The 26,264-nt window shown below is 38.7% G+C and overlaps 1 protein-coding gene across 1 annotated transcript in view; it reads left to right on the top strand.

Annotated features, from left to right (window-relative positions):
- Positions 1-24,604, top strand: part of LOC128607671 (dedicator of cytokinesis protein 3) — a 94,818-nt gene extending 70,214 nt beyond the window's left edge. Inside the window, exons 28-54 of the mRNA XM_053624751.1 lie at positions 113-207; positions 3,446-3,521; positions 5,155-5,255; positions 5,359-5,417; positions 5,526-5,674; positions 5,883-5,968; positions 7,284-7,310; positions 7,411-7,506; positions 8,477-8,531; positions 9,085-9,166; positions 9,300-9,448; positions 9,754-9,840; positions 9,941-10,045; positions 10,151-10,292; positions 11,564-11,730; positions 11,820-11,906; positions 12,087-12,266; positions 13,796-13,879; positions 13,959-14,075; positions 14,170-14,258; positions 14,992-15,106; positions 15,202-15,283; positions 15,504-15,616; positions 16,430-16,514; positions 16,672-16,782; positions 20,371-20,453; positions 22,483-24,604. Of these exons, the coding sequence (XP_053480726.1) occupies positions 113-207; positions 3,446-3,521; positions 5,155-5,255; positions 5,359-5,417; positions 5,526-5,674; positions 5,883-5,968; positions 7,284-7,310; positions 7,411-7,506; positions 8,477-8,531; positions 9,085-9,166; positions 9,300-9,448; positions 9,754-9,840; positions 9,941-10,045; positions 10,151-10,292; positions 11,564-11,730; positions 11,820-11,906; positions 12,087-12,266; positions 13,796-13,879; positions 13,959-14,075; positions 14,170-14,258; positions 14,992-15,106; positions 15,202-15,283; positions 15,504-15,616; positions 16,430-16,514; positions 16,672-16,782; positions 20,371-20,453; positions 22,483-23,082 (3,222 nt within the window). The 3' untranslated portion in view covers positions 23,083-24,604. The remainder of the gene's footprint in view (positions 1-112; positions 208-3,445; positions 3,522-5,154; positions 5,256-5,358; positions 5,418-5,525; positions 5,675-5,882; positions 5,969-7,283; positions 7,311-7,410; positions 7,507-8,476; positions 8,532-9,084; positions 9,167-9,299; positions 9,449-9,753; positions 9,841-9,940; positions 10,046-10,150; positions 10,293-11,563; positions 11,731-11,819; positions 11,907-12,086; positions 12,267-13,795; positions 13,880-13,958; positions 14,076-14,169; positions 14,259-14,991; positions 15,107-15,201; positions 15,284-15,503; positions 15,617-16,429; positions 16,515-16,671; positions 16,783-20,370; positions 20,454-22,482) is intronic.
- Positions 24,605-26,264: the final 1,660 nt, after the last annotated feature.

The following is a 26,264-nucleotide window of genomic DNA, read 5'->3' as shown; positions in this document are numbered from 1 at the left end:
TTGTAAATTCCAAACAAGATTCTGTGCAATTCATATGTAATGGAGGTATATATTTTGTGTGTGTCTCTGTGTAACTGTGTGTTTATGGGTAAATTTTCTCTCATCATGGCAGGAGTTTCTGCTAAAAATCTTCTGTGTGTTTCGAAATCTGATGAAGCTTGGCGTGTTTCCACGAGACTGGAGTGCTATGCGGCTTCTCACTAGCCAGTGAGTATTTACTTAGTTACCAGTGTCAGTATGTATAAAGGCACTCAGATTTTGGTGTTACATAAAAAACCACACTCATAGTAAAAATTTGGCCTCAATGGGGCCATAATAGTATTAATCAATAAATTTAATCTTATATCTAGGCCTAATAATAAGAGCAAAGCATAAAATGCTTGAGCTTTAAGAGGAAACTTTATTCGTAGACTATTTAAGATTATGTCATAGGTGTTTCAGAGCAAGAACATTCTCTTGGTTTGCTTAGAAAGATTGACAATACTACAGGTTGTCCCAAAAGTCTCCATACATAGGGGACTATGTACACCAGTACCATGGTGATCATGCCTTCATCAGTGGATGCTCGTGTACGTCCACTTCTCAGTTTGGCCACAACACTTCCAGTCTTTTTGAATTTGTTAATAAGTTTGGCAATAGTATAGTGTGTAACGTGTGTGCTTGCCATGTTTCCTGTTAAAGTCCACCACAACCTTGCGACAGCTTCCCAGTCCAGCCATGAGAATGATTTCAACACGTTCTTCTTTTTTCAAAGACATTCTGAAAGGCTAACCGAAAAAAATATATATATATGAAAAGTGTTAATTTTATGACTTTTCTGACACCCTGTATAGTTGTTCGAAGAGGCAAAGGTGACAAAGAGGTACCAGACCTGTCGTACAGAATTAATTTAGATGTATAATATCACAAGCAACATAATAATGCAATAGCATCTGAAATGGAACCAAGAAAATACTGAAAATACAGTCTCTCACTTCTGAAAGTTTTCTTTGAAGTAAACAGAGACCAATTTGGGCTCTGGATATCACATGGTTCAGTTGTTTTAGTTAAAATTCTTTCATGGAATCTGTTTCTGCAACTCGATTAGCAACTACTGGTGGTGTCATGGTCTTTCTTTGACTATTTACATGTTACCCTCTATAAGGAGGCCCATAGCTTTGGTATATGCTTTAGTTTAATAATTATAACTGTTTTTGATAAGTAAAGCACCTTCTGTGCCGTCCCCACATTTTGTACAGAGGCCTCGGCGTAATACTCTTTGCTCACAAGTTTAGTCATTTCCCAACTCAAAAGCATAGCACACATCAGTGTAAATACTGATACCATGGTAGCCCATGACTTTTGCTAATGCATATAATCCAGCCAGTTCTGCTGACTGATTAACTAACTTAGCACCTTGTGTCCACAATACCCAACCTGTAAGCATGGTCCTATTGTGTCAGTATTTCAAGCAATTTCAGATATACTGATGCCATTAATAAGTTTGCACTCCTGGATTTTTATCAGATAAAATAGTAAGACAGGTGTACTTGTAAAGAATATAACTAAGCATTCAGCCTTAGGAACTGCTTGTGAACATTCAGGTATAGCCTTAACAGCAGCAATAACTAACATGAAAAATATGTCATTGGCTGTAATTTGGCTTTGGCTTTGGCTGACAGATTTTCTGTTTATTTGCTTGCCTTTCTACATGTTGCACAGTCACAGAGCACTTGGCTTTAGTAGAGTTATTATTGCACCTAGTGGTCAAAAATGGGGAAATGCAATAAGCACTAATAGAGGTCCATTGGGGCAGGGATAATCATCCCCCCACGCACGTATTTCAGTGGAGGAGCAGCGGACAAGACAGTTAAAGACAAGCTCGCCAGTTTGGGTTAGTTTAAAAATACTGCTGAGATCTTGTATTATTGTAAATAATTGGAATTAAATCTAATACATTTTCACAAGAAAGTAAACTGTAAGTGTAGGCAGTGTGTCATTTGTATTGTCAAATATATTGCAAAGGTTGAGAGAGGGAAAGGTTATTATGGAGTAATGATTATGGAGAAATAGCTAAAGTAAATCTAAAACCACTCAAAATGATCTGCTAGACTGTATGCTGGATGACCGTGTTGTCGACGCTTAACTGCTTATTACAAGGTTACTCTGAAAATTCACTAGTTAGTAGCTTATTGCTAAGTCAAGTGTGATAACCTCTCAACTTATCCTGTCCCACCAAAATAAAATCTATGGTCATAAACCACTGCTGGTTGGCGCAAATTGACAGTATTGATGTGAGATAATTCTCTACAGTAGGAAGGATAGTGCTATGCAAAGGCATTTTGGGAAGTGTAAGTCTTTAATATATTCAAATGAGCAGGTGAGTCATAATGCAGAAAGCTGAGTAAGCAGGAGGAACTGAGCAAATCCAGGTTGTTTTCATCCTAGTTTTAGAGATTCCAATTGTGTCTGAGCCATGAACAATAATTGGAAGGCTATTCCAATGTTGAGCAAATATGATGATCTGAATATGGTTAGCATAATCTGCAAAAAAACATGATACAGCAGCTGAGAAAATCCATAGAGCATAAGGGTGAACATGTAGAGCATATGTTGTAAATAATAAATAGAAAATTAAATATATGTAGTCTTACACTCATTGGTTCCTTGACTTTCCGGACATCCTGTAGATACTGTAGATACAGCACCTTTTGCTCAATGCAGACGTGGCAGATCATAATAGACCAAAAGTTCCCTCAGGTATTATGCGATACTGTGTGGTCTGTTTTAAAATGTGCCTATGATTATTATACCAGGGTGCTAGCTTTTTTGCCCCATTTATTTTTTATGTGGAGCAGCATTGTCTAGAGTGTAGCACAACATTGACTACTCCTGTAAATTAATCAAGGGCAGTGTATATACAGTTGGGTCCATGAGTATTTGGACAGTGACACAATTTTTGTAATTTTGCCTCTGTACCCTACCACAATAGGTTTGAAATGAAGTGGTCAGTATGAGACTGAAATCATATCTTGAAGTGTAGTCTGATGAAGACCCGACGGTCGAAATGTTGTGCTTTCAAAAAGTTGTTTGGAGTTGTAAATTCCGTGTGAGGACATCACGCTTCTTTTTTCCATATTGTTATTTTTGTTGTCCTGTACCTGAACCCAATTAGGGTGCGTTGGATGTGCACACCTTTTCTTGTATTTTAGATTCTATAGTGCAGTTTAACCTTTAATTTAGTACATTTATTGAGTAAATGTTAAATAAAGTATATTTATTATATATTTTGGAAATTAATAATGTACATTTACATAAAAATAGCAGATAACAGAACTGAGTTTTCTGAGTAATGCTTGCAGTATTGTTTGTACGTTTGTTTATCATTGTTACATTGTAAGGGATTTTCACTGGCTCCAGAATTAGGCTTGCATTTTCTCTGCATTCATTGTGATTTCTTGTGCAGGATTATTGTGATGACAACCCAATATCTAACTCCTGCACTTCACAAGAACTTCTCAGATGCAGACTTTGATTTTAAGGTAAATAATTTGTTCTGTCCATTTTACTTCTTTTACTAAATGACTTCTAGCCATGTGTTTTCAAACAGGCACATCCTGGTGTTAATACACCAAATCACATCATATATGCTATGAAAAATGTCCACTGCAAATTTGATAACACAGCAACAAAAAACAACAACAACAACAACAACAACAACCAAAAGCAATATGTGGTGAGGAACCATCTGTTGTGAGGCAGCAGAACATGCCACTGCCTTCTCAGTTAGAAATACTGGTAATTTGGCCTATTTTAATGAACAAACTCTTTTGTGTATCACAGCATTTTACAGATGTCTTGACCAGTTTTTCAAAGTGATTCTCCCTTGACTACTCTGAATATGACATTGTAACCGCCTTTTGAACAGTCTCAATTTTTGACAAGAACACAGTAGACAAAAAATTGTTGTGACCTTTGTATTATAAGGTTCACTGTGGGTGAAGATTGAATGCCAGATAGAACAGGATAATCAGTGTAAATTGTTATTGTTTTGTTTAAAGAGCTTTTTTTCATTTAGTACTGCCCTTCAGACGCTAAGTAAGACAGTTACATGTCTCCCAGAAGATAAAATACTAATAATTTGACTGATCATCCTGTTCAAAGGTTTACATCTCCCTGGCTCTTAATGTATTATGTCACCTTCTTGATCATCAGTTAATGTTTGCACCTTATGCAGTAGTTGTATATGAGTCCCTCAGTTGTCCTCAGTGTGAAAAGATGGATCTCAACATCATATAGTCACTGTTGGAAAGGGGTCAAATATGCAGAATATGCTGGAAAAGAAAAGAATTTGCAGGACCTGGAGGATTTTTCTGAAGAACAGTGGGCAGTTTAACTGCTCAGGACAAACAAGGGACTCATGGACAACTATCACAAAACAAAAAACAGTTGTGGATCATTCAGGTAACGACACACAGTATTAAGAATCAAGGGTATGTAAACTTTTAATTTTTAATAAAAAAATTTATTTAATTAAATTTTTATAAATTCAGCTATTAGCTTGTCTTTTGGACTATATGTAAACATCTGTTATGTGAAATAGCTTATTCAGGGCAATACTAAATAAAAAAACAACATGGGATTTAATGATCCCTCTTATTTTGTTAACAGTACTAAGATTTAGCAGATTCTGCAAGGGGTATGCAAACTTCTGAACACAACTGTATATACAGTATGTTCACTACAGTATCTCATGCAAGTGATTTGTGAAAGGACTAGATCAAAATGTTTTTACTGTTTGATATAGAGTGGACTATACAGTGGAACTTACCTTGCACCTGACATTAATACTAGTAGTAGTTTTCCGAAGGTCCATGGCATATGAAATAATGAGAGATCTAGTAATAATCAGATAAAGGTCATGGTCAAAAGGCAGGATTTCTGTTTACAATACCTTAATCTTATAGGTCAAGGGAGCTGAAGTTATGTTTAAAATGCTACAGTCTATTTGGATGAGGTGCATGTGCCATATTCTGGCTATAAACCTTGTTGGATACCACTGTCTCTCTCTCTCTCTCTCTCTCTCTCTGATAATTTGGTATCCAGCCAACTAAAAAGGGTCTAAAATACATTATGCTATCTGTGACGACCATGTCTTTATATTTTCATTTTCAGCTTTGGAACTCCTTCTTCAGTTTGGCTGTGCTATTTATTAGTCAGCCCAGTCTGCAGCTTGAGTCACTCAGTCAGGTCAAGAGGCAGCGAATAACAGACAAGTAAAAACATATGCATGCACAAATACGCACATAAAGGACACACTTTTTACTATATCGAGTAGCAGGTGTTTTATCAGTGAATGCTGTTTGCTTTATTCTACAGATATGGAGATTTGAGAGTGCAGATGGTGTATGAGCTATACAGTATGTGGCAGAAGCTAGGTGAGAACATTTTCTCTGTTCTCCACTTTCTGACCTTTCTCTTTTAATAGATTTAGTTAATGATATTGCATCTTTGTTTATATAACCCCTTTCTTTTCTCTCTTTCAGGTGATAATAAGCCTCACTTCACGCCTGGGATGATGGGTCCATTCTTAGGAGTAACTCTGGTTCCTCAGGTTGAGGTCAGGAATGTTATGGTTCCTATTTTCCATGACATGATGGACTGGGAACAGCGCAAGAATGGCAACTTCAAACAGGTCAGATACCAAATGACAAAATGTATTTATTTCCGAGACTCTTACTTCAACTAAAATAAATGTATAGTGAATAAACTCTGTGTGTTTCAATTGTAAATAATTATGTACAATAAATCAGAATTAGATTAAATTAGAATAAAAAAATATAAAACTTGGACTAATGTCATGCTTGTTTTGTGTATGTGTGTCTGTGTTCATGCATGTGTAGGTGGAGGCTGAGTTGATGGATAAGTTAGACAGTATGATAGCGGATGGGAAAGGAGAGGAAAACCACAGAGAACTTTTTGGGTTATTGTGAGTCCTGACACATACCTAAATGCACATACCATTGTTGTGTATAGAGACTATGTTCAGTGGGGTCCAGTTTTCTGAGACAACTAATGAAAATGGTCCTTTGCTTTCTTTTCTTATTTAATGCAACATTTTTTCGTTATAAATTATATTATCAGCCACAACTTCAATGAAAGGTAGAATCTTCTAAATATTTACATGAATTTCTGAATTGCTTACTGTTTGGTATTTCCTCTTTTTGCTTTTATGACAGAGTGCACTTGTGCTGGCATGGACTCCACGTTTGCCTAAAACTTGATGATCCATGCTAGACCAAATCAACCAGTCTGAACACGTACTTCAATTGAAGAGCTGAGATTCAAGGGCAATCTGACTTTTTGTACAATGGAGTTAACTTGGTCAATATCACAAATTTGCTTACATTTAAACAGAAACTTATAAATAGTGCATTTCTAGGTTACATTTCCTTTCTTTTTTCTAGAATCTTGTTTATTTCCAGTTTTAAAAAGAAAAAATAACAGACTTTCAATGTGGTCTCTGACTTTTGAACCCTACTGTATATAGAACTTTTATTTTTCCTACTGTTCCTGTGTGCTACACTGTGTGTTAACTGATACAGGTTATGGCATTTTTGAGTGTCCCTCAGGATAAGACAGTGATACTTGTGTACTACTTATTTGAATCTTTTTGCTCCTTTGACTTCCACATAAAATGTGTGCTATTTTAATTCTTCATGAAGCCTACCGGGTTAGCACAGATGCCCACACCTCCAGGGTTGGGGGTTCAATTTCTGTCACGGTCCTGTGTGTGCATGTTCTCCCCATCTTGCAGGGGTTTCCTCCCCCAGTCCAAAGACATGCATTGTAGGCTGATTGGCATGTCTGAATGTGTGTGTGAATGTGTATGTGAGTGTGCTCTGCGATGGATTCACACCCCGTCCAGGGTGTACCCAGCCTTGTGCCCCATGCTCCCTGGGATAGGCTCCAGGCTCCAGGCTCCCCACGACCCAGTATGATAAGTGGTAGAGAAAATAGATGAATCAAGCTTGACTCTTGTTTAACTTTGTTTAGGCCTAAAACTCACTAATCTTTCAACTCATCAATTAGCCCATAAATAATGTTTGCCTTTAGATGATGATAATCTAGTTATATTATTTATTTATTTACTTTCATGTTATATTATAACCTTAAAAGATGACTCAGGTCATTAGGGCATCTAGTACTAGGTAGTACTAAGTAGTGAATAAAACAGGAGGCATATCCTATTTAGATCATCTTCTGGATTGAAATTATGTTGCTTTATGTTATCTTTCCTACAGAACCCAGCTCTTTGGACCATACCCGAGGTATCATATTATCTGCTAATTTCTGTAATATACAACACACACATATAACCTTATAATACTAATGTGGAAGTTTCTAAATCTTATTGTCTCTAACTGTCAGTCTGTTGGAGAAGATCGAACAGGAGACATGGCGAGAGACAGGGGTGTCTTTCATCACTTCGGTCACACGCCTCATAGAGAGACTTCTGGATTACAGGTGTGTCAGTGGCAGCTGATGGTTTTCAAAATAGTAAAAGCACAGCTGTCTCTTATGGACACTGCTCATAAGTATGAGCATCAAATGACTTTTCTACAGTCAGGTCAACATTAGCAGTTTCAAAATGCACAGACAAAAAGTGCAGCTAGCTAGCTAGATATATACAACAAATTTCAGAAATGAACACAAACAATCAAACAGAACTTTATACTTAGAATTTATTTACAATACATACAAATGACAAAGATGAAAACTAACCACTACTGCAGCTCTAAGCAATTCCAGTTGGCACCAATATGTTTGAAATGTCAGCTATGTTCATTAATGTTTCGATGATTGCCAGCTGGTTATGAGCTCCTGTGAGAGGACTATCAATCATCATATGGAGAAGCCATGCATCCAGATGGTACAAGCCAAGAGTCCAATGTCCAAATAATGTTGAGATGGGTTTTTTTATTCAAAACCCACACTCCCATTCATTCCCATTCACCCCATAGATGCACAGCGTCCAGACAGGACTCAAAATGACGTGATAAAAGCCTGTTGTCCACTGAGCGTTAATATTTTCTCAGTTCTCCCATTAAAAAACATTGTATGTGAATCTGCTATAGATGCACCAGAAAAGCACCAGACAAGGCTTCTCTTGATTTTCTATCAGCGCTGCAGGCTCTACAGGCTGCCCTGTCTACTGAAAACACTTATGTTAAATGAACGAACAGGACAATACCGCAGTGAGATATTTGATCATATGATTCATTAAAATATTGAATTTCACCAAAAGTGATGAATAATATAGAGACTCCGGTTAACATTTTATTGCCGCATTTTAATGAAATTTTAAGGGAAGCCAGGCTTCCCGTGTGGTTTAAAACAATTGTCTGTGTGTATGGTATCATGTATGTGTAAGTTGTGTTTTGTGAGTAATGCACTGTAATTGGTTAGGATTGTTAATCTCATTTCATCTCTATAGGGACAGTGTGAGAGGAGAAGAAGCAGAGAGTAAAAAGTTGGGAGCCAACATCATGGTAAAACGTCTCACCTCAATGCACGTACTTAATTTTACTAAACTTTATTTTAGTATAAGTACTGTATATTTTAATAATAATAGAATTTCCAATATAGTACAAATGTGTGACAGACAGGACAATGACTATCAATCTATCTATCTATCTATCTATCTATCTATCAATCTATATATATATATATATATATATATATATATATATACATACATTTTATGTGGTTACAACATACTCTATAAAAAGTCAAATAAGTCGATGAAGACAATAGCATGGTGACAAATGGATAGTAGTCTGTGCCTACTCAGATTCTAGATGCTGTTTTTGTGATAGTGCTTATAATTTACAATTAATTGGAATGTCAGAGACCATACCATGAGTTCTTTCAATTAAGCAAACTACTTTCAATTGTATAGTGTACTTTTGATGTGTTCATAAACTAAAGGATCATTTATTTACTTTTACTATGAGCTGAAGTGCAAGAGATGTATTGCTAAAAATTATTTTCTTATTACCTTTTGTTCCTCATGATTTGGGTTTCCTGGAATTTTTCTACAAGTGTGAGATAACCAAAGAAGACATGTACATCCGCTACATTCACAAACTCTGTGAACTCCAGCTGCAGGTGCATAACTACACAGGTATGGAGAGAGAAATAGAGAGAGATTTCAGGAACTTATCGTTTTCAGAGACTTGTTAAAGCATAAATGTAAAAAGGCACTTTTTTCAAATTTGTCAGCATATAGTTTGTGCTTGCACATGTGTGAACCACAGAGGCTGCATTCACGTTGCTGTTGTATTGGGAGCTGCTGCAGTGGTGTGAGGAGCCCCTCCGAGACCTCCTGCAGTACCCCGCTCAGAGCCAGTGGCAGCGCAAAGAGGCCCTCAGCAGAAAGATACTGCACTACTTCAACAAGGGCAAGGCATGTTCTACACACACACTCTCAAACACTGTCCCTCCACCTAAGGGATCTTTTGTTGATTTCAATCAAAAGTCTTTTGGTCTACTTGCTTTTCACTTAACACATTTGACTTTTATTTAATATCAACAGACAGTGCTGATATTCCATGGTCATGTTCACAAACTCAAGGCACATTTTCTGGCTATTTACAATTTTGCCATCAGTCTGATGCCAAGAAAATGGCGACTCTTGTCTAATCATTCCCATAGCTATACTTTCTTTACCAGTGTGTGCATGTGTGCGTGTGTGCGTGTGTGCGTGTATAGTGTTGGGAGTATGGGATTTCTCTGTGCAGGGAACTGGCCCTTCAATATGAGATGTTGTACGACTACCACAGCCTGAGCTGGATACGGGTGAGTGTGTGAGTTTATACAGCATGTGTTATCCCAGCACATTGAAAAGAACTGTGTGTATTGCTAAGTGCATTTACTTAGTGTACTTTTTCCTTTTCAGAAAATGGAGGCCAGTTTTTATGACAACATCATCGAGCAGCAACGCCTGGAACCTGAGTTCTTTAGAATGGGCTTTTATGGACGCAAGTTTCCCTTTTTCTTGCGTGTGAGTTCATTTCTGAAGATGAATCATTTAACAATGTAAATGTCCAAATTGAAGTTAACGTTAACTATACATTTGTATGTGTATCTCTCTGTCTGTCTGTGTTAGAATAAGGAGTTTGTATGTAGAGGCTATGACTACGAGCGCCTAGAGGACTTTCAGCAGAGGATGCTCACTGAGTTCCCACAAGCTCTTGTTCTCCAGCACCCCAACCAACCAGATGACAGCATTCAACAGAGTGATGCACAATGTACTGTACTCAGTCTAATAGTCCTTTATTGGTTGAAAAGGTGGTCATGTGTCACTGAGTTCTGTATGTATGTAGATGAGTTTCATGTACAATCACAATTCCAAAAAAGTTGAGACGTTGTGTAAAACCTAAATAAAAACAGATCTCATAAACCTAAATGTTATTCACTATAGAACATAGAAAACACAGAAAAGGCTGGAAAAGTAAGTGTTACTAAAAAGAAACAGCTGGAGGAACATTTTGTAACTAATTAGGTTAATTGGCAACAGGTCAGTAATATGATTGGGTATAAAAAGATTAACTTAGATTGGCAGAGTCTCTCAGAAGTAAAGATGGGATGGAATCTGGATGGAAGCATATGTTGCTCTAAAACCTGTATATACCTTTCAGCATTGATGGTGCCTTTCTAAATGTGCAAGCTGCCCATTCCCTAGGCACTAATGCACCCCCATACCATCAGAGATGCAGGCTTTGGAACTGAGCGCAGATAAAAAGCCGGATGGTCTCTTTCCTGTTCAGTCCTCTTTAGTTTAGAGGACGTGGCGTCCATGGTTTCTAAAAAGAATGACAAATTTCAATTTGTCTGACCACAGAACAGTTTTTAATGCAGTGCCGCCTGAGGGCCCGATGATCACGGGCATGCAATATTGATTTCCACCCTTGTCCCCTGGGCACAGAGATTTCTCCAGATTCTCGGAATCTTTTGATGATATAATGTACTGTAGATGAAGATATTCATAATCTTTGCAATTTTATGTTGAGGAACATTATTCTGAAATTGTTCCACAAATTGTAGATGCAGTTTTTCGCAGATTTGTGAACCTCTGACCATCTTTACTTCTGAAAGACTCTGCCTCTCTAAGATACTCTTTTTATACCCAATCATGTTACTGACCTGTTGCCAATTAACCTCCAGCTGTTTCTTTTTAGTACCACTCACTTTTCCAGCCTTTTGTTGCTCCCGTCCCAACTTTTTTGAGACATGTTGCTGCCATCAAATTCAAAATTACTTTATTTTTTTCTTAAAATGGTACATTTAATCAGTTTAAACATTTGATTTGTTTTCTATGTTCTATTGTGAATAACATATGGGTTTATGATATTTGCAAATCATTGTATTCTATTTTTATTTACATTTTATTCAGTGTCCTACCTTTTTGGGAATTGGGGTTGTACATAACATTTTATGTTAGTAATAAGTGCATATTTAATTTTTATATTAAAATGGACAGAGGCTTCTTTCATGTATTAGTGTTTTATTACGCATTTAGATCTTCAGATTTATGCTGTAACACCAGTATCAGAGCTCTCTGAGGGGCCGATGATGGACAGAGTGCCTGAACGAATCAAGAGCTTCTATCGCATTAACAACGTTTCGCGCTTCTACTACGATCGGCCCTTACACAAGGGGCCCAAAGACAGAGAAAATGAGTTCAGGGTGAATATAGAAATGTATTAAATTGCTAATTTTATTTAAAATGATGGAAACAACCTGGGCTAATAAGCAGTGCTGTGTGTGAACTGCAGAGCTTGTGGATCGAGAGAACCACTCTGGTTTTGTGCCGTCCCTTGCCGGGTATTTCACGCTGGTTTGAGGTGGAGAGAAGGGAGGTGGTGAGTTTAGAAATTATTACTGTTGGGGGAATATTACACAATATCAACAATTTTTAGTGACTAACAATGTATTCAACAGTAGAGAATATTAATCAACCTGTAAAATTCAATCTGTGTAATAATAATAATAATAATAATAATCTGTGTTTGTGTGTGTGTTTGTGTGCGGATGTATTTCAGGTGGAGGTTAGTCCCCTGGAGAACGCCATATATGTTGTGGAGAATAAGAACCAAGAGCTACGTTCTCTGATCAGCCAGTATCAGCAGCGGCATCACCACAGCAATGTCAATCTGCTCAGCATGTCTCTGAATGGCACGATCGATGCAGCTGTAAATGGCGGGATAGCGCGCTATCAGGAGGTGCCTCTCTTATTCCCAGAACTATTATAAAAGCAAACATAGAGCCTTATTAAGCACAAATTTCATTCTTATTTTTATATTTGATTGTGTCTGTTAGAAGAGAAAAGGGCTCTACGTGCCTGTTTTATTTTAACACCAGCAAGCCTTTTTGTGAATGGTCACTATATGGCCAAAAGTTTGTGGACACCTGACCATCACACCCATATGTGGTTTCTGAACATTCCATTCCAGACTTATTCAACCTCTGCTGCACTCTTCTGAGAAGGCTTTCCACTAGATTTTAGAACATGGCTATGGGGATTTACCCATTCAGCCACAAGAGCATTAGTGACACCAGGCACTAAAGCCTGCCACATGTTTGAATTCATCCCAAAGGTGTTCAGTGTAGTTGATATTAGGGCTCTGTGCAGGCCATTCAGGTTCTTATACTCCAACCTTGGTAAACCATGTCTTCAAGGACCTTGCCTTTGTGCACAGGGGCACTGTCATGATGGATCATGCTTGGGTCTCCTAGTTCCAGTGAAGGGAAATTGTAATGCTACAGCACAAAAAGACATCATATACAATCGTGTGATCTCAACTTTGTAGCAGCTGTTTGGGGAAGACCCACATATGGATCTGATGGTCAGGTAAACATTTGGCCATATAGTGTAGCTTTTATATTTCTTTCTACATGTAAGATAAACACTCTTACTGAGGTAGAATGTTGTCTTGTTGCCTGAACTTACTGTAGTGTGAGTACTGTAGTGTGAATATACTGTACATAGAATTCTTAGAATACTAAATCTGCAGGATATATCACAAAGATTATTTTCCTATAACAGCATGTAAGTGTTTTATTCCTCTTACAGCAGGAGGTTCTGAAACCTGTCCTGGAGGACCCCCAGCACTGCACATTTTGTATGTCTCCATTATGTGACACACCCAATCCAGGTCTTGCAGTCTGTTCTAATGAGCTGGTGAGCTGAATCAGGTGTGTTAGATGAGAGAGACATACAAGATTTAGAGTGCTGGGAGTCCTCCAGGACAGGTTTGAGAAGCACTGTCTTACAGTATACCTCAATAATTTGCCAATGATTATTATTTTATGTTTATTAGAGAACAACACATCATTCTACTTATCAGTTTATAGTTACACTTAATGTTGTGCAGCATCTCTGAAATGAGTTACAGCTTGTTACAGAGACAGAGTCCTCTGACATTTTCATGGTGGAAAACCTTAAAGTGCCAGCTCCAGTTTTGACTGATACAAAGGCTTAGGCTTAGATTATGAGGAGCATGTGCCATGCAAATCCCTGTGAATGAGCTGTTACTATAGAAATGACAATGAATTAGAATGAGCACATTAATACAAACCTGTGCTTTGAATTACAGCGACTGTCAGAGCTGCTTTTATATGAATTATTTCACCTTCTGATCAATCAGAATCAAGAATTTAACAGCACTGTGGTATAAAAGGCTATAATGGTTAATAATAATACTAAACATTGTATTTTTTAAACTTCTTTTTGTCTCTCTCACTTGTACAGGCATTTTTCGATAAAGACTACATCAGTAGTCACCCAGAAGAAATAGAAAGAATCAACCAGCTGAAGGAACTGATGCAGGAACAGGTCAGTGCCACATACAAATCACATTAATTTCTAGTTTAAAAGAAACTGTAAAATGTACATATTTGTTTTATTTTCAAAGGTTCACATTCTGGGAGTTGGCTTGGCTGTTCATGAGAAGCTGGTGCATCCAGAAATGCGTCCCCTTCACAAAAAGTTGGTGGATCAGTTCCATGTGATGAGGAGTGGCTTGTCTCATGTTAGTATTTATGCAGCTTTTTAGTTTACTATGTTCTCTGTATAGAAATTGAATCCTCATTGATTAATGTATGTATTTGCATTTTTCCCAATAGGGTGTTGCTACACTTGACAGGTTCTGTCCTTCAGGTATGAGGATCCTCCCACCAAGTCCAGAAAGTAACAGATTAATTCATAGACACAGGTGAGACTTACAGATATTTCAACAGTAGCCTGTGTGGAATACTTAACATGCATACAAAATACACATAATTGAAGGGTTGCCTAATATTCTGCCTCATTTAGCAATCATTTAGTAAAGTTGTGTGTAAATGTTTTCATAGTCCAATCTGAACAAAAAATTGTTTGGTTACATGTGTGTGTATGTTGAAATGATGTTGAAAGCATAGCTGATTTACATTTGGTGATCCCCACAAAAATCCATAAACGGGAAAGCTCCCAAAGCTGAAATTGGCAAAATGATGACTAAGTAGCAAAAATGTGCCTTCTAAGGACAGAGTGCACTAAATCTTCCAGTAATGCCAGCTCAGCCATTGCAGCACATCAGCTACACAAGACACACTTATTCTTCATTCTCTTCTAGGACACCATTTCTTTTGTCCTATTTGAATGGTTAATCTTACTTATCTCAATATATGGATTTTTTTAACCACATTTCTTGGGTAAATGCATCTGCAAATAGTTCGTATCAAGGTTGATAAATGAGGCCCATTGATTATATGTATTTGCTAATAATAGATTGTACTTTCAAAGCAGATATATTTTATTTATGAAGATATTTATTAGAATTGGACTACATCTCCTGTAGCATCTGTTCTTTAAGTGATTTTACAATCTGCCATTTCAAATTTCAGTTCCCTATTAATTGTCTTTTTATCTGTGTTTCACATTCTCTCTTGAATTTTCAACCCTTTCAGTCCCTTGGGCTCGCTTCGTCTCCCCTCATCACACCCCTCCACCAATGAGGGTGGGCCTTTGATGATTTTGACAGATGGGTTGATGGACCAACAAGATGATTCTCCACTCATGCAGGTGAGCATTCTCATTTTACATGATTAGCTTTATTATACTGTATGTATAAACCGATGTAGTGTTTGTGTGAAACCATGCCCATTTCTCTTATCCAGCCAAGCCCCTCATCTTCAAGCCTCAGCTCCATTCGCTCCTCTTCCTCACAGATGATAAACTCTGCCCCTTCTAGTGCAAGAGGTAAAATAACAGTATTGCATTGCATATATATATATATATATATATATATATATATATATATATATATATATATATATATATATACAAATTAAAAGTGCTTTATGAAGATTTTCCTAAAATGCTCTTATGACATGAGGTGGACCTCAGCTCACACTACCTTTCTTTTTTTCTTTACTATTGTCTCTCCTTAATTCTGTCACATTCTCACTGTCTCACTCAGGATCTCCCTCTCTGTCTGATAAGAATAAGAATTCCCGTGAGCTGCTGATGTTGCTTCCTCCTCATAGAGAGAGACCTAGCACTATTTATTATGGCAACAATGAAAATGGACAGGTATTAAAGACCTGAAACTCTTTCATCTGATAAAGATCTCACTGTATATAGCATTTTGTTTATGCATGTCTTAGGCCAGGATTAAATTTGAACCATTCTGTTCTATTTGATAGATAATATACTGCATTTTTAAATGTTATTTAAAAACATTTGATACCTCTTATCATCATTTCAACAATGTTTCTGAAAAGATATGTGTGGCCAGTTTAAAAAATGCTGTAGTAAAAAGACGCAGTCTGCCTAAAGACTGCCTAAAGTAAAAGTGTATTGGATAGCTACAGTACATGCCATAATGGATGTCAGTTGTGTTTGTAATCAGTTGTGTTTGTAATCGGATACTGATTCTCAAAATGTTTATGATGCTCCTCTGTTGCATTTGGAATGGAATCTTTAAATGCAATTTTCTCCTTTTTCACTTTTGGGTGTGACTAGATTTTAAAGTGCTCTAACTTCAATTGTGGTTGAGATACATGCAAAAGAGAAACAGTTTTTCAGTTCAGATTAATCAGAAATATATAGTAGAAAATGTAAAAATTTCACCATATGGAAGGGTTCCCAGGTTGAGAGAGAAACGATAGGGAAATAAGAGGTGCTGTGTCAGGGATTAAATTAACTTTTGGAATGATATTTACAAATATAAGGCATTTTTATGATCTGAATATCAGCTATTTTTTACAATAGCTTTTTCATGGTCATGACAGAATTCAACCAAACTGTCATGTTGGAATGAATTTCGTACTGATTGTGGGGGGGGGGGAAGGAAATCGTACATTTTCCTCAGTATAGTTTTCATTGTGGGTTTTGTATTTGTAGATGAACAACCTTCAGCGCTCTGTGCTCCAACAGCACAGCCCCTGCAAACCATGTTCTGATCCCCACCCAGGCCTCACTGATAGAGGTACATGCTCTGTGCGTGTATGTGTGTGTGTGTGTTTGCGTGTGTGTGGTTGTGTGCACACAAGCACATCCTTTCTGCACATTCAGAGACATTTATACAATCTACACTGTTCTATTAAACTTGCTCTGTTTGTTTTATGTTTGTGGAACTCCTCCAGGAGTTCCCCCAGCCCCCAGCAACTGGACTCTGGATGCAGAAGCTGGACCATACCTGCAAAACCCGGGTACACTTACAATGCCCCATGGCTCCTCTCGCACCTTTCCACAGGGTAATGAACTCACAGGCAACTGTCCACTGAGAAACATACACACATACTGCAAAAAATGACATTATTAGCAATAGAAAATATCTTGAATACAGTCAAATGAATCTACAACCCCAATTCCAAAAAAGCTGGGACACTGTAAAATGTAAATAAAAACAGAATGCAGTGATTTGCAAATCTCATAAACCCATATGTTATTCACAGTAGAACATAGAAAACATATCACATGTTTAAACTGAAGAAATGTACCATTTTAAGGAAAATAATAAGGTAATTTTGAATTTGATGGCCACAACACGTCTCAAAAAAGTTGGGATGGGGGCAACAAAAGACTGGAAAAGTAAGTGTTACTAAAAAGAAGCAACTGGAGGTTAATTGGCAACAGGTCAGTAGCATGATTGGGTATAAAAAGAGTATCTTAGAGAGGCAGAGTCTTAAGCCTCTATTATCTGAAGAGAAGACGCAATTCACAGGCATGCCCCAGTATGACAAAGCTACGCAACGTCTCGTTCCCTTCTCAGGGAACAGGGTTACATGCGTAACCCAGATGTTCCCTTTCAATAGGAACTCCACGTTGCGTTGTGGGAACGAGAATACGACCTGTTCAAAAGATCAGAGCCCGAGGGTCACTGCAAGACACTTGAGCCGGGGCCGGAATGTATATCCAGGCTGTAAAATTGAATGAATGTGTGCGACGTAGACCACCCCGCCACAGCACACACATCCTATAAGGATACCCCTTTGGACAAAGCCTTTGAGGAGGCAACCCCCCTAGTGGAATGAGCCCTTATGCCCAGAGGCGTAGTAAGACCGCGCGCCTCATAAGCGATAGAGATTGCTTCCACTATCCAATTAGAGATGTGCAACTTCAACACAGCATCACCTCTACTGTCAATGCCAAAGCCGATTAGCAGCTGCTCTGACTTACACCACTAGCCGGAGTGGTGGACGTAAGTAGAGAGAGCCCTTATTGGACACAGTCGGTGCAATTTCTCTTGTTCCAGTATGAGGAACAGCGGAGGGCAGAAAGCCTGCAACACTACTGGCTGGGCAGCAGATGTAGGCCCTTTATTAATATAATCTGGCCTAGGATACAGGAAGGCCTTGACTAATCCAGGGGTAAAGTCAAGGCAGGAAGCGGCAACAGAGAGCTTGTAGATCTCAAGCTTGTAGGGTGGCTGTGGCTCAGGTGGTAGAGCGGGTTGTCCACTAATCATAGGGTTGGCGGTTCAATTCCCGGCCCAAGTGACTCCACATGCCAAAATGTCCTTGGGTAAGACACTGAACCCCAAGTTGCTCCCGATGGCAAATTAGCACCTTGCATGGCAGCTCTGCTCCCATTGGTGAGTGTGTGTGTGTGAATGGGTGAATAAGACACAGTGTAAAGCACTTTACCTTTTACCATCTCCTACTCACTTGAGAGATGTCAGGGCCAACAGACCTTTAGAGTCAAAAGCTTCTAAGAGGCTTCCTCTAAGGAGAGGTGACTCTAGATGAGGGCCGCTCCAGAGACCGTGAGCTGGACCGCCGTCTAAGACCGTGCCCCAGCCAGTGAGGGAGGTGTCTGTCATTACAGTCTTGCAATAAGAATACACTAGAGTGTGACCCAAGGCTAGAAATCAGGGACACTTCCAAATTCTCAGAGCATGTAGGCATCGCCATGTGACACTGATTACTCTCAGAGGTTTCATCCTCGGACAAAACCCCCCACTTTTCAGCCACCATTGAAACAGTCTCCTTTGCAATAGGCCTAGCGGGTGACGTTGGCTGCTGCTGCCATAAGCTCCAAAAATCTCTCATAGAGACTGGAGGGGATGCCAAGATCCAGCTTTTTCTTGCTCAATGTTGATAGGATTGACCCTACGCATGTTGGGGATAGAAACGCCCTCATCATAGTAGAATCCTTATAACCCCTAGAAAAGTTGTCCACTGCACTGGAGAAAGCATACTTTTCTGAGGTTCAACCTGAGCCCCATGCTCTTCATGTGGGTGAGAACAACATCTCTATGTTGAACCGCCAGTTCCCTGGATTGTGCTAGAATTAACCAGTCGTCCAGGCTGCCGTACTCGCCTTCTGTGCCTCCCTCGCACTAGCGCTGGCAACTTGACACAACAGGGAAGGAACTTGCTGAATGTCGCCGTATGTCGAGCTCACTTAGCAGGAATGCTTGGTAGGCCTGCAACACTGCCATTGTCTGCAGTGACCCACAAGCAAGACCCACTACTGCATAAGCCTTGCCCACCAACTCCACGGTGGCCTTACATGGCTTGGATGGCAAAGCCGGCCCTCCTAAATTACCTGCCGTTGATGGAGAGAAATAGCTCACCAGCAGCTCCTCCACCTTCAGCAAAGCTAAATAGCCATGCCGTTCATTCCCCATGATGGCCGAATAATCTGACATTGCGGGGTTATAAATACAGTTTATGCATTGTTTTCCCCCAGAAGCGTGATATTTTGTCATGCACTTCTGGAAAAAAGGGGAGTTTTCTGCAGTGTGAGGGATTTATTTTCATTGGGGAGAAAAAAGCTCATCCAGCCTTAGTAATCACTTCAAGCAGCTCTTTATATGCTGCTCTCGGTTTTTAGCACACCCTTCTGGCTCCTCGGACTCAGAGAGGAATTATTTTTTATTATTTATTTATTTTTTTTTTTTTATTATTTGTGTGTGTGTATGTGTGTGTGTGTGTGTGTGTGTTTGTGTGTGTGTTTGTCTGTGTTTGGGTGTTGTTTTGCCCTGGCGTGCTCCATCCCTAGACACTTCACACAGAAGCTGTGTCCGTCCTACCCGTGATGAAACGGGAGCAAAGCGTAACACACTTCCTGAATTCTCTTACTCATACTTTTCTCCCTTTTTTTTTAAAGGGACAGAAATGAAAAGAGATTTTTTTTTCTTTTTTGGAAAAGATAGAGAGAAAATGAAAAGTCTTTTTGTGAGTGTTACACAAACGACCGACATGCAGTCTCACTGAAGATGTTTGCAAAAAGTGTTTGCAACTGTATGATATCCATGAGAGCAGAGTATGTTTGTGAATTTTTTTAATAAAAGATCAAAAGGTTAAACAATAAAGACAATTTTTCACAGCCTTCTTTGCTCATATTTACCAAGGGTGTCAATATTAGTGGAGGGCATTGTATATGGAATATTGGATCATTTTCCTCAATAAAAAAAATGACCAAGTATAATATTTTTCTCTCATTTGTTTAACTGGGTTCTCTTTGTCTACTTTTAGGACTTGTGTGAAACTCTGATGATGTTTTAGGTCATATTTATGCAGAAATATAGAAACTTAACAAACTTTCCAACAGCACTGTAACATGACATAACATAACACAACAACAATATCAAATCAAGTTCTATTTCTTGGGAAAAGGTAAATGCCTGGTTTAAATACAGCATTTTCTTGAACATGAAGCACACTGAGATAACACATTGAAAGCACCACACTCTTGTTGTACACAAATAGCTATTATTTTATATGCAATAGACCAACATTGCATTGAGATTTTTGTTTGTATTTATTTGTTTGCTTATGCTTTTTCTTATTTTTCTGATAATCTGTTCTGAATTTGTTCTTGATTTGTCAATGCAGGTCACTTCTTGATGCACTTTGACACATTCCAGCAGCATATGAGTGAGGCTCCGCCATCTTTGCCTGCTCGCTCACTTAGAAAGGTAAGCAGGGCTTCACTCTTTCTTTCTATATAAATGTGCACTCAACACTGAGCGAGCCGGGCTGGTTCCTACAGTAATGGATTAAGTGTTCTCCTCCAAGCATATAGAGCATCATGAAGATAAAGCACAAACAGTCACTGAAGAAGATTTCATTTTCACACTGCTCTTACCACCTACACCATGAAAGTTTTCTATTAAACAATATACTGTAGTTAGTGAAGATTCCAGTGCAGCACACAAACATTTCAAACTTTTTCACAAAAGTGTGCAAATGTTTATATAGGTATACGACATATGACATACTGTATCACTCCCTTTAAGACACTTCTCTGTTATAACTCAGCATCATTGCAGTGTTGTTAACTGTTATATTTAACTTTGTTAACATTACTTTTTATATAATCTGGCTGACAAAACCTCACAGCGAAAATGTATGTGTTGATGCATTAGTTTTAAATGCATAAAGGCTGTTTTAGAGCCTTGTCGTATCACCAATGGTAAAAACGACATTTCAGTACAAACTGGTGACAAATTAAAGGAAAAAGCAGTGCCTCTGTTATGCTGTTATTAGATGGTTTAAGTCCATTTGTCATCTGATCACCTTTACCCTATGATGAAACATTTTTATCCTGGTGGGAAGTGGTATTTTACAGAATGATATGACCCCATCCCATCCACAAGGCATGAAGGCTCACTGAATAGTTTGATGCATATGAAAATTATGTAAATCATATGCTATGACCTTCACATTCACTACATCTCAACCAAACTGAACACTTATGGGAGATTTTGGATTGACATTAGACGACGCTCTCTGCTCATCACTTTAAGTTGTTTCTTTCCTTTAATTTGTCTCTATTTATCTAAGGCTATAACTGTAGTTTATAGGCACTGTAGACTAGCACAAGATAAGAGCTGACTATAGCTCTGTCCAAGATGGCGAAAGGTCTTGGAGAAAGACCTGCAGTCTTTCTCCAAGTTCACACTTTGGTTATGTAGACACCAGTGAAAAAATTGACGGAGAAAAGATGAGCATTTGGGACACAACATCAATTTACAGATCAATAAAGTGTACAGTTCTACTAACATACTAACAACAGTCACTCTCAGTCACTTTCATTAGTAAATATGGTGTTAAATCCTTAACAATGACTGTATAAACCTCCATGAGCTAGATATGATAAATATAGCTAGCAAACTACTTGGCTGCACCGTGCATCTTTTTTACGCTAGACTAAGCCTACAGTTCGCTTACAGTGTTTTAGCACTGTCAGTCATGCAAAACAACTAGGAAAAAGAAGTTGCACATTCTTCCATTTGTTTTTTAAATATGATTTTTAAAATGCCAAATTCAACAACCTACAGCAAGAAAAAAACAGTATATTTACTGAAAACTTTTATTTACAGTATGTTTACCGAAACCAGTATTTTACTATTCTTATAGTAAGGTGATACACAGACCAACCTTCATAAATTATACATGCAATATCTATAATTGCTATGAAAATGATTTGGACTAAATGAAGAGGACCTTGCACAACTATAGGGACTCAATACCAGGCATTGAGATAATGAAATACCACATGAGTGGGAGTAGGCTTATACTGATTTGCATTCATTTAAATCAGAATCAATATAGTTTAGCCAGGTCAAAAGTTTTAATTATTTGCACTGTTGGGTAAAGGGGCAAAACCAGAACATGTTTGGCTGTACAAATTTGAGGATATTTCTGAATAAAATGTCATAATAGTCTACATTAAAGTGATTTAAAGTATGTTTTTTTATATAATCTATTTTATATATTTATTTAAGTGTTAATATAAGATTTTATGTTATGTAGACATCTTTCATGTGAAGTTTAGTGTAAATTATGTAAAAAATTGTGTAAAAAATACCAAATGCAGTATGTGTTCTTTGAAAATAGCTACAAAGTACAGTACAGTCACTGTTGATATCAACTATTTTATGTATTGTGCATATCCTTTGTACAATAAAATTAATTCATATTTTTTCCCTCACATCCTCTCAGTCTCCTCTTCAGCCTATCCCAGGTTCTCCCACCAGCCCTGTGTCAGTTTTGGGCGGCAGTAACTCCACGCTTTCAGGTAGCGCCAGCAGTGGCGTCTCGTCCCTAAGCGAGAGTGTGCACAGCCATGCCGAAACACTGAGCCGTAATGAAAATGTCATCCCGAACCGCCATGACAATCCCATAGAAACTGCTCAACTTCATTACTGGAGCCCTGACGATCACTTGAGCTCTCATTATCCGCATGTGCATTTCAGCGGTGTGCCTGAACACATGCCCTACTCCTCAGCCCCGAAGCACACTCAGTATGGTCAAGGTCACTATGGAGCCTTCAGTGCAGACAGCGAGCCAGTGGAGCCGCAGCGGCTGTGCCATCTCCGCCCGGCGGGTTTCAGTGCCATACAGGAGCAGTATCATCACCATCACCACCTGCATGGTTCATTACGCCGAGCCGGAACTCCAACTGTGCCACCTAAACCCACCCAGAGAGAGGAGGAGGGGGCAGCGCCACACCCGGTACCCCTCCCTCGCAGAATATTTCCTCCTCACCGTCCCACCTGGGAGCAGGGCATCAGAGAGGAGCAAGAGGAGAACGCAGGATGAAGACAAAATAAAACAATGGCAGAGGGTGGTTGTAACAGAAAGGTTCATATAAGTGCTACGATCTTCAACCATGTGTTAAGCTGAACTGCATGTTCAGGTTATCCTGGTGTTAGGAGGCTTTGTGTTGATGTTTCATCCTTATAGTTTACATGACAGCAGCCTCTAGACCAGGACTTGCCTTGCACTGCAGACTCTAGAGACCATCAGACCATGCTTCAGCTTGCAGTATATGCTTACAAATCATACTCTGGTGTTAAAAATGTCTGTGAGCATGGTTTTTGTAACATTTTAAAAGAAAATCTATATTTTGTGAGTATAGTGAAGATATAATATAGACAATCCCTGTAGTCTCCTTGCTTAGTGTGGTCTTCTAAAGTGATGAAAAGAAGAGGCCTTCCTCCTCAAGTGCAATGCTTCTAAATGACAGCACACCCCAGTTTGACTGCGTAATCATTCTCTCAGACCATGTAGATTCTAAATATTTCAGAGAACTCTAAACATTTCTCTCTGCACTTTACATATAGCTTGGTCTAGCAGATGAAGTCCTAACTACAGACAAAATCATGCCATGGACTATTGCTAGTACTGTCAAGAAAAATCATTTCTTAGCTTTCAAGTTTTTAATCAAATGCTCCCTTATCCCATGTGTATACGACAAATCTTTTCTTCCCATATTCCTTGTGGATGAATCTGACTACTTAGTGTAGTTGTAAATAGTGTACGCTCTTGTATTGGCTACACAAGCACACAGACCTCTCACAAATAACTTCATTCAGGAAGCTTTTGAATATGTCATATTGATTGTTAAGCATACCAACTAGCACTCAATACCTCTCATAATGATGTGGCACACAGACTGCTGATTACAGTTACTTGTAATCTAGAAGGCTTTCGATTTGATAATGATTGAACTGGAGGGATTTAAATCTGGTTTATTCAACAAGGATGGTAAATACTACCTTAATTTTTGTTTGCTGATTTATATCTTTCACAATCAATTGACACAACCAAATTATGTATTATTTTACAAGATCACTGCAATGATTCCCCTTCAGTCCAGCCCTATTGCTTATCAATATGCAGGTACAGAAGCTCAGGTGTGTGTTTGAGTATCAGATGCTAATGAGCACGGTGGCTACAGGGAAACCACACCAAAAACATACAATACACACTATTACAATGTACATGCAGTCACTGTACATACATAATAAAACAGCCTGGCGATACATGCTTTTGAATAATCACACACTCGAAGCTGTTGTGTCTTTGTTTAATGTACATAATCCAGAAGTGACATATGAAGATTATTGGAATTTCATATTTATACCGGGCAAATTACAATAGCTTGTGATTGTCTCATTTGTTCTAGACTTGATATTAAGTCTGAAGGAAAAAAAAAAATCATTTATACTCTTTTCAATGTGCCCTCTTGTACATATCGTGAATGCATGAATAAACAGTGTTATGAATTTGTTTCACTTTGTTTTTTATTAGTATATGATTATAGATTTGTATAAAACTTAATAGTTAGTCAAAAGTTGACTTATTCAATAAACTAATTGTTAAATCCGTAAAAGTTTTTTTTCACAGCAATGCATCTATAAAATGGGTGTCAAGGAGGTAGGCAAGGCGGACACTATGGGATTTAAACACTATGTCATTAAAGTGTTTTTAATGATTAAAAATGTACCACAGAGCTGTTAATATATGCAGCATACAGTGAGGGAAGAAAGTATTTGATCCCCTGCTGATTTTGTACGTTTGCCCACTGACAAAGAAATGACAGTCTATAATTTTAATGGTAGATTTATTTGAACAGTGAGAGACAGAATAACAACAAAAAAATCCAGAAAAACGCATGTCAAAAATGTTATAAATTGATTTGCATTTTAATGAGGGAAATATGTATTTGACCCCTCTGCAAAACATGACTTAGTACTTGGTGGCAAAACCCTTGTTGGCAATCACAGAGGTCAGACGTTTCTTGTAGTTGGCCACCAGGTTTGCACACATCTCAGGAGGGATTTTGTCCCACTTCTCCAAGTCATTAAGATTTCGAGGCTGACGTTTGGCAACTCGAACCTTCAGCTCCCTCCACAGATTTTCTATGGGATTAAGGTCTGGAGACTGGCTAGGCCACTCCAGGACCTTAATGTGCTTCTTCTTGAGCCACTCCTTTGTTGCCTTGGCCGTGTGTTTTGGGTCATTGTCATGCTGGAATACCCATCCACGACCCATTTTCAATGCCCTGGCTGAGGGAAGGAGGTTCTCACCCAAGATTTGACGGTACATGGCCCCGTCCATCGTCCCTTTGATGCGGTGAAGTTGTCCTGTCACCTTAGCAGAAAAACACCCCCAAAGCATAATGTTTCCACCTCCATGATTGACGGTGGGGATGGTGTTCTTGGGGTCATAGGCAGCATTCCTCCTCCTCCAAACACGGCGAGTTGAGTTGATGCCAAAGAGCTCCATTTTGGTCACATCTGACCACAACACTTTCACCCAGTTGTCCTCTGAATCATTCAGATGTTCATTGGCAAACTTCAGACGGGCATGTATATGTGCTTTCTTGAGCAGGGGGACCTTGCGGGCGCTGCAGGATTTCAGTCCTTCACGGCGTAGTGTGTTACCAATTGTTTTCTTGGTGACTATGGTCCCAGCTGCCTTGAGATCATTGACAAGATCCTCCCGTGTAGTTCTGGGCTGATTCCTCACTGTTCTCATGATCATTGCAACTCCACGAGGTGAGATCTTGCATGGAGCCCCAGGCCGAGGGAGATTGACAGTTCTTTTGTGTTTCTTCCATTTGCGAATAATCGCACCAACTGTTGTCACCTTCTCACCAAGCTGCTTGGCAATGGTCTTGTAGCCCATTCCAGACTTGTGTAGGTCTACAATCTTGTCCCTGACATCCTTGGAGAGCTCTTTGGTCTTGGCCATGGTGGAGAGTTTGGAATCTGATTGATTGATTGCTTCTGTGGACAGGTGTCTTTTATACAGGTAACAAGCTGAGATTAGGAGCACTGCCTTTAAGAGTGTGCTCCTAATCGCAGCTCGTTACCTGTATAAAAGACACCTGGGAGCCAGAAATCTTTCTGATTGTGAGGGGGTCAAATACATATATACATATTTCCCTCATTAAAATGCAAATCAATTTATAACATTTTTGACATGCGTTTTTC

Source organism: Ictalurus furcatus, chromosome 5 (assembly GCF_023375685.1).
Source record: "Ictalurus furcatus strain D&B chromosome 5, Billie_1.0, whole genome shotgun sequence".
In the NCBI taxonomy this organism is placed as follows: Eukaryota; Metazoa; Chordata; class Actinopteri; order Siluriformes; family Ictaluridae; genus Ictalurus; species Ictalurus furcatus.
Note: the sequence above shows the minus strand (reverse complement) of the source record. Positions and strands in the feature narration are given on the sequence as shown.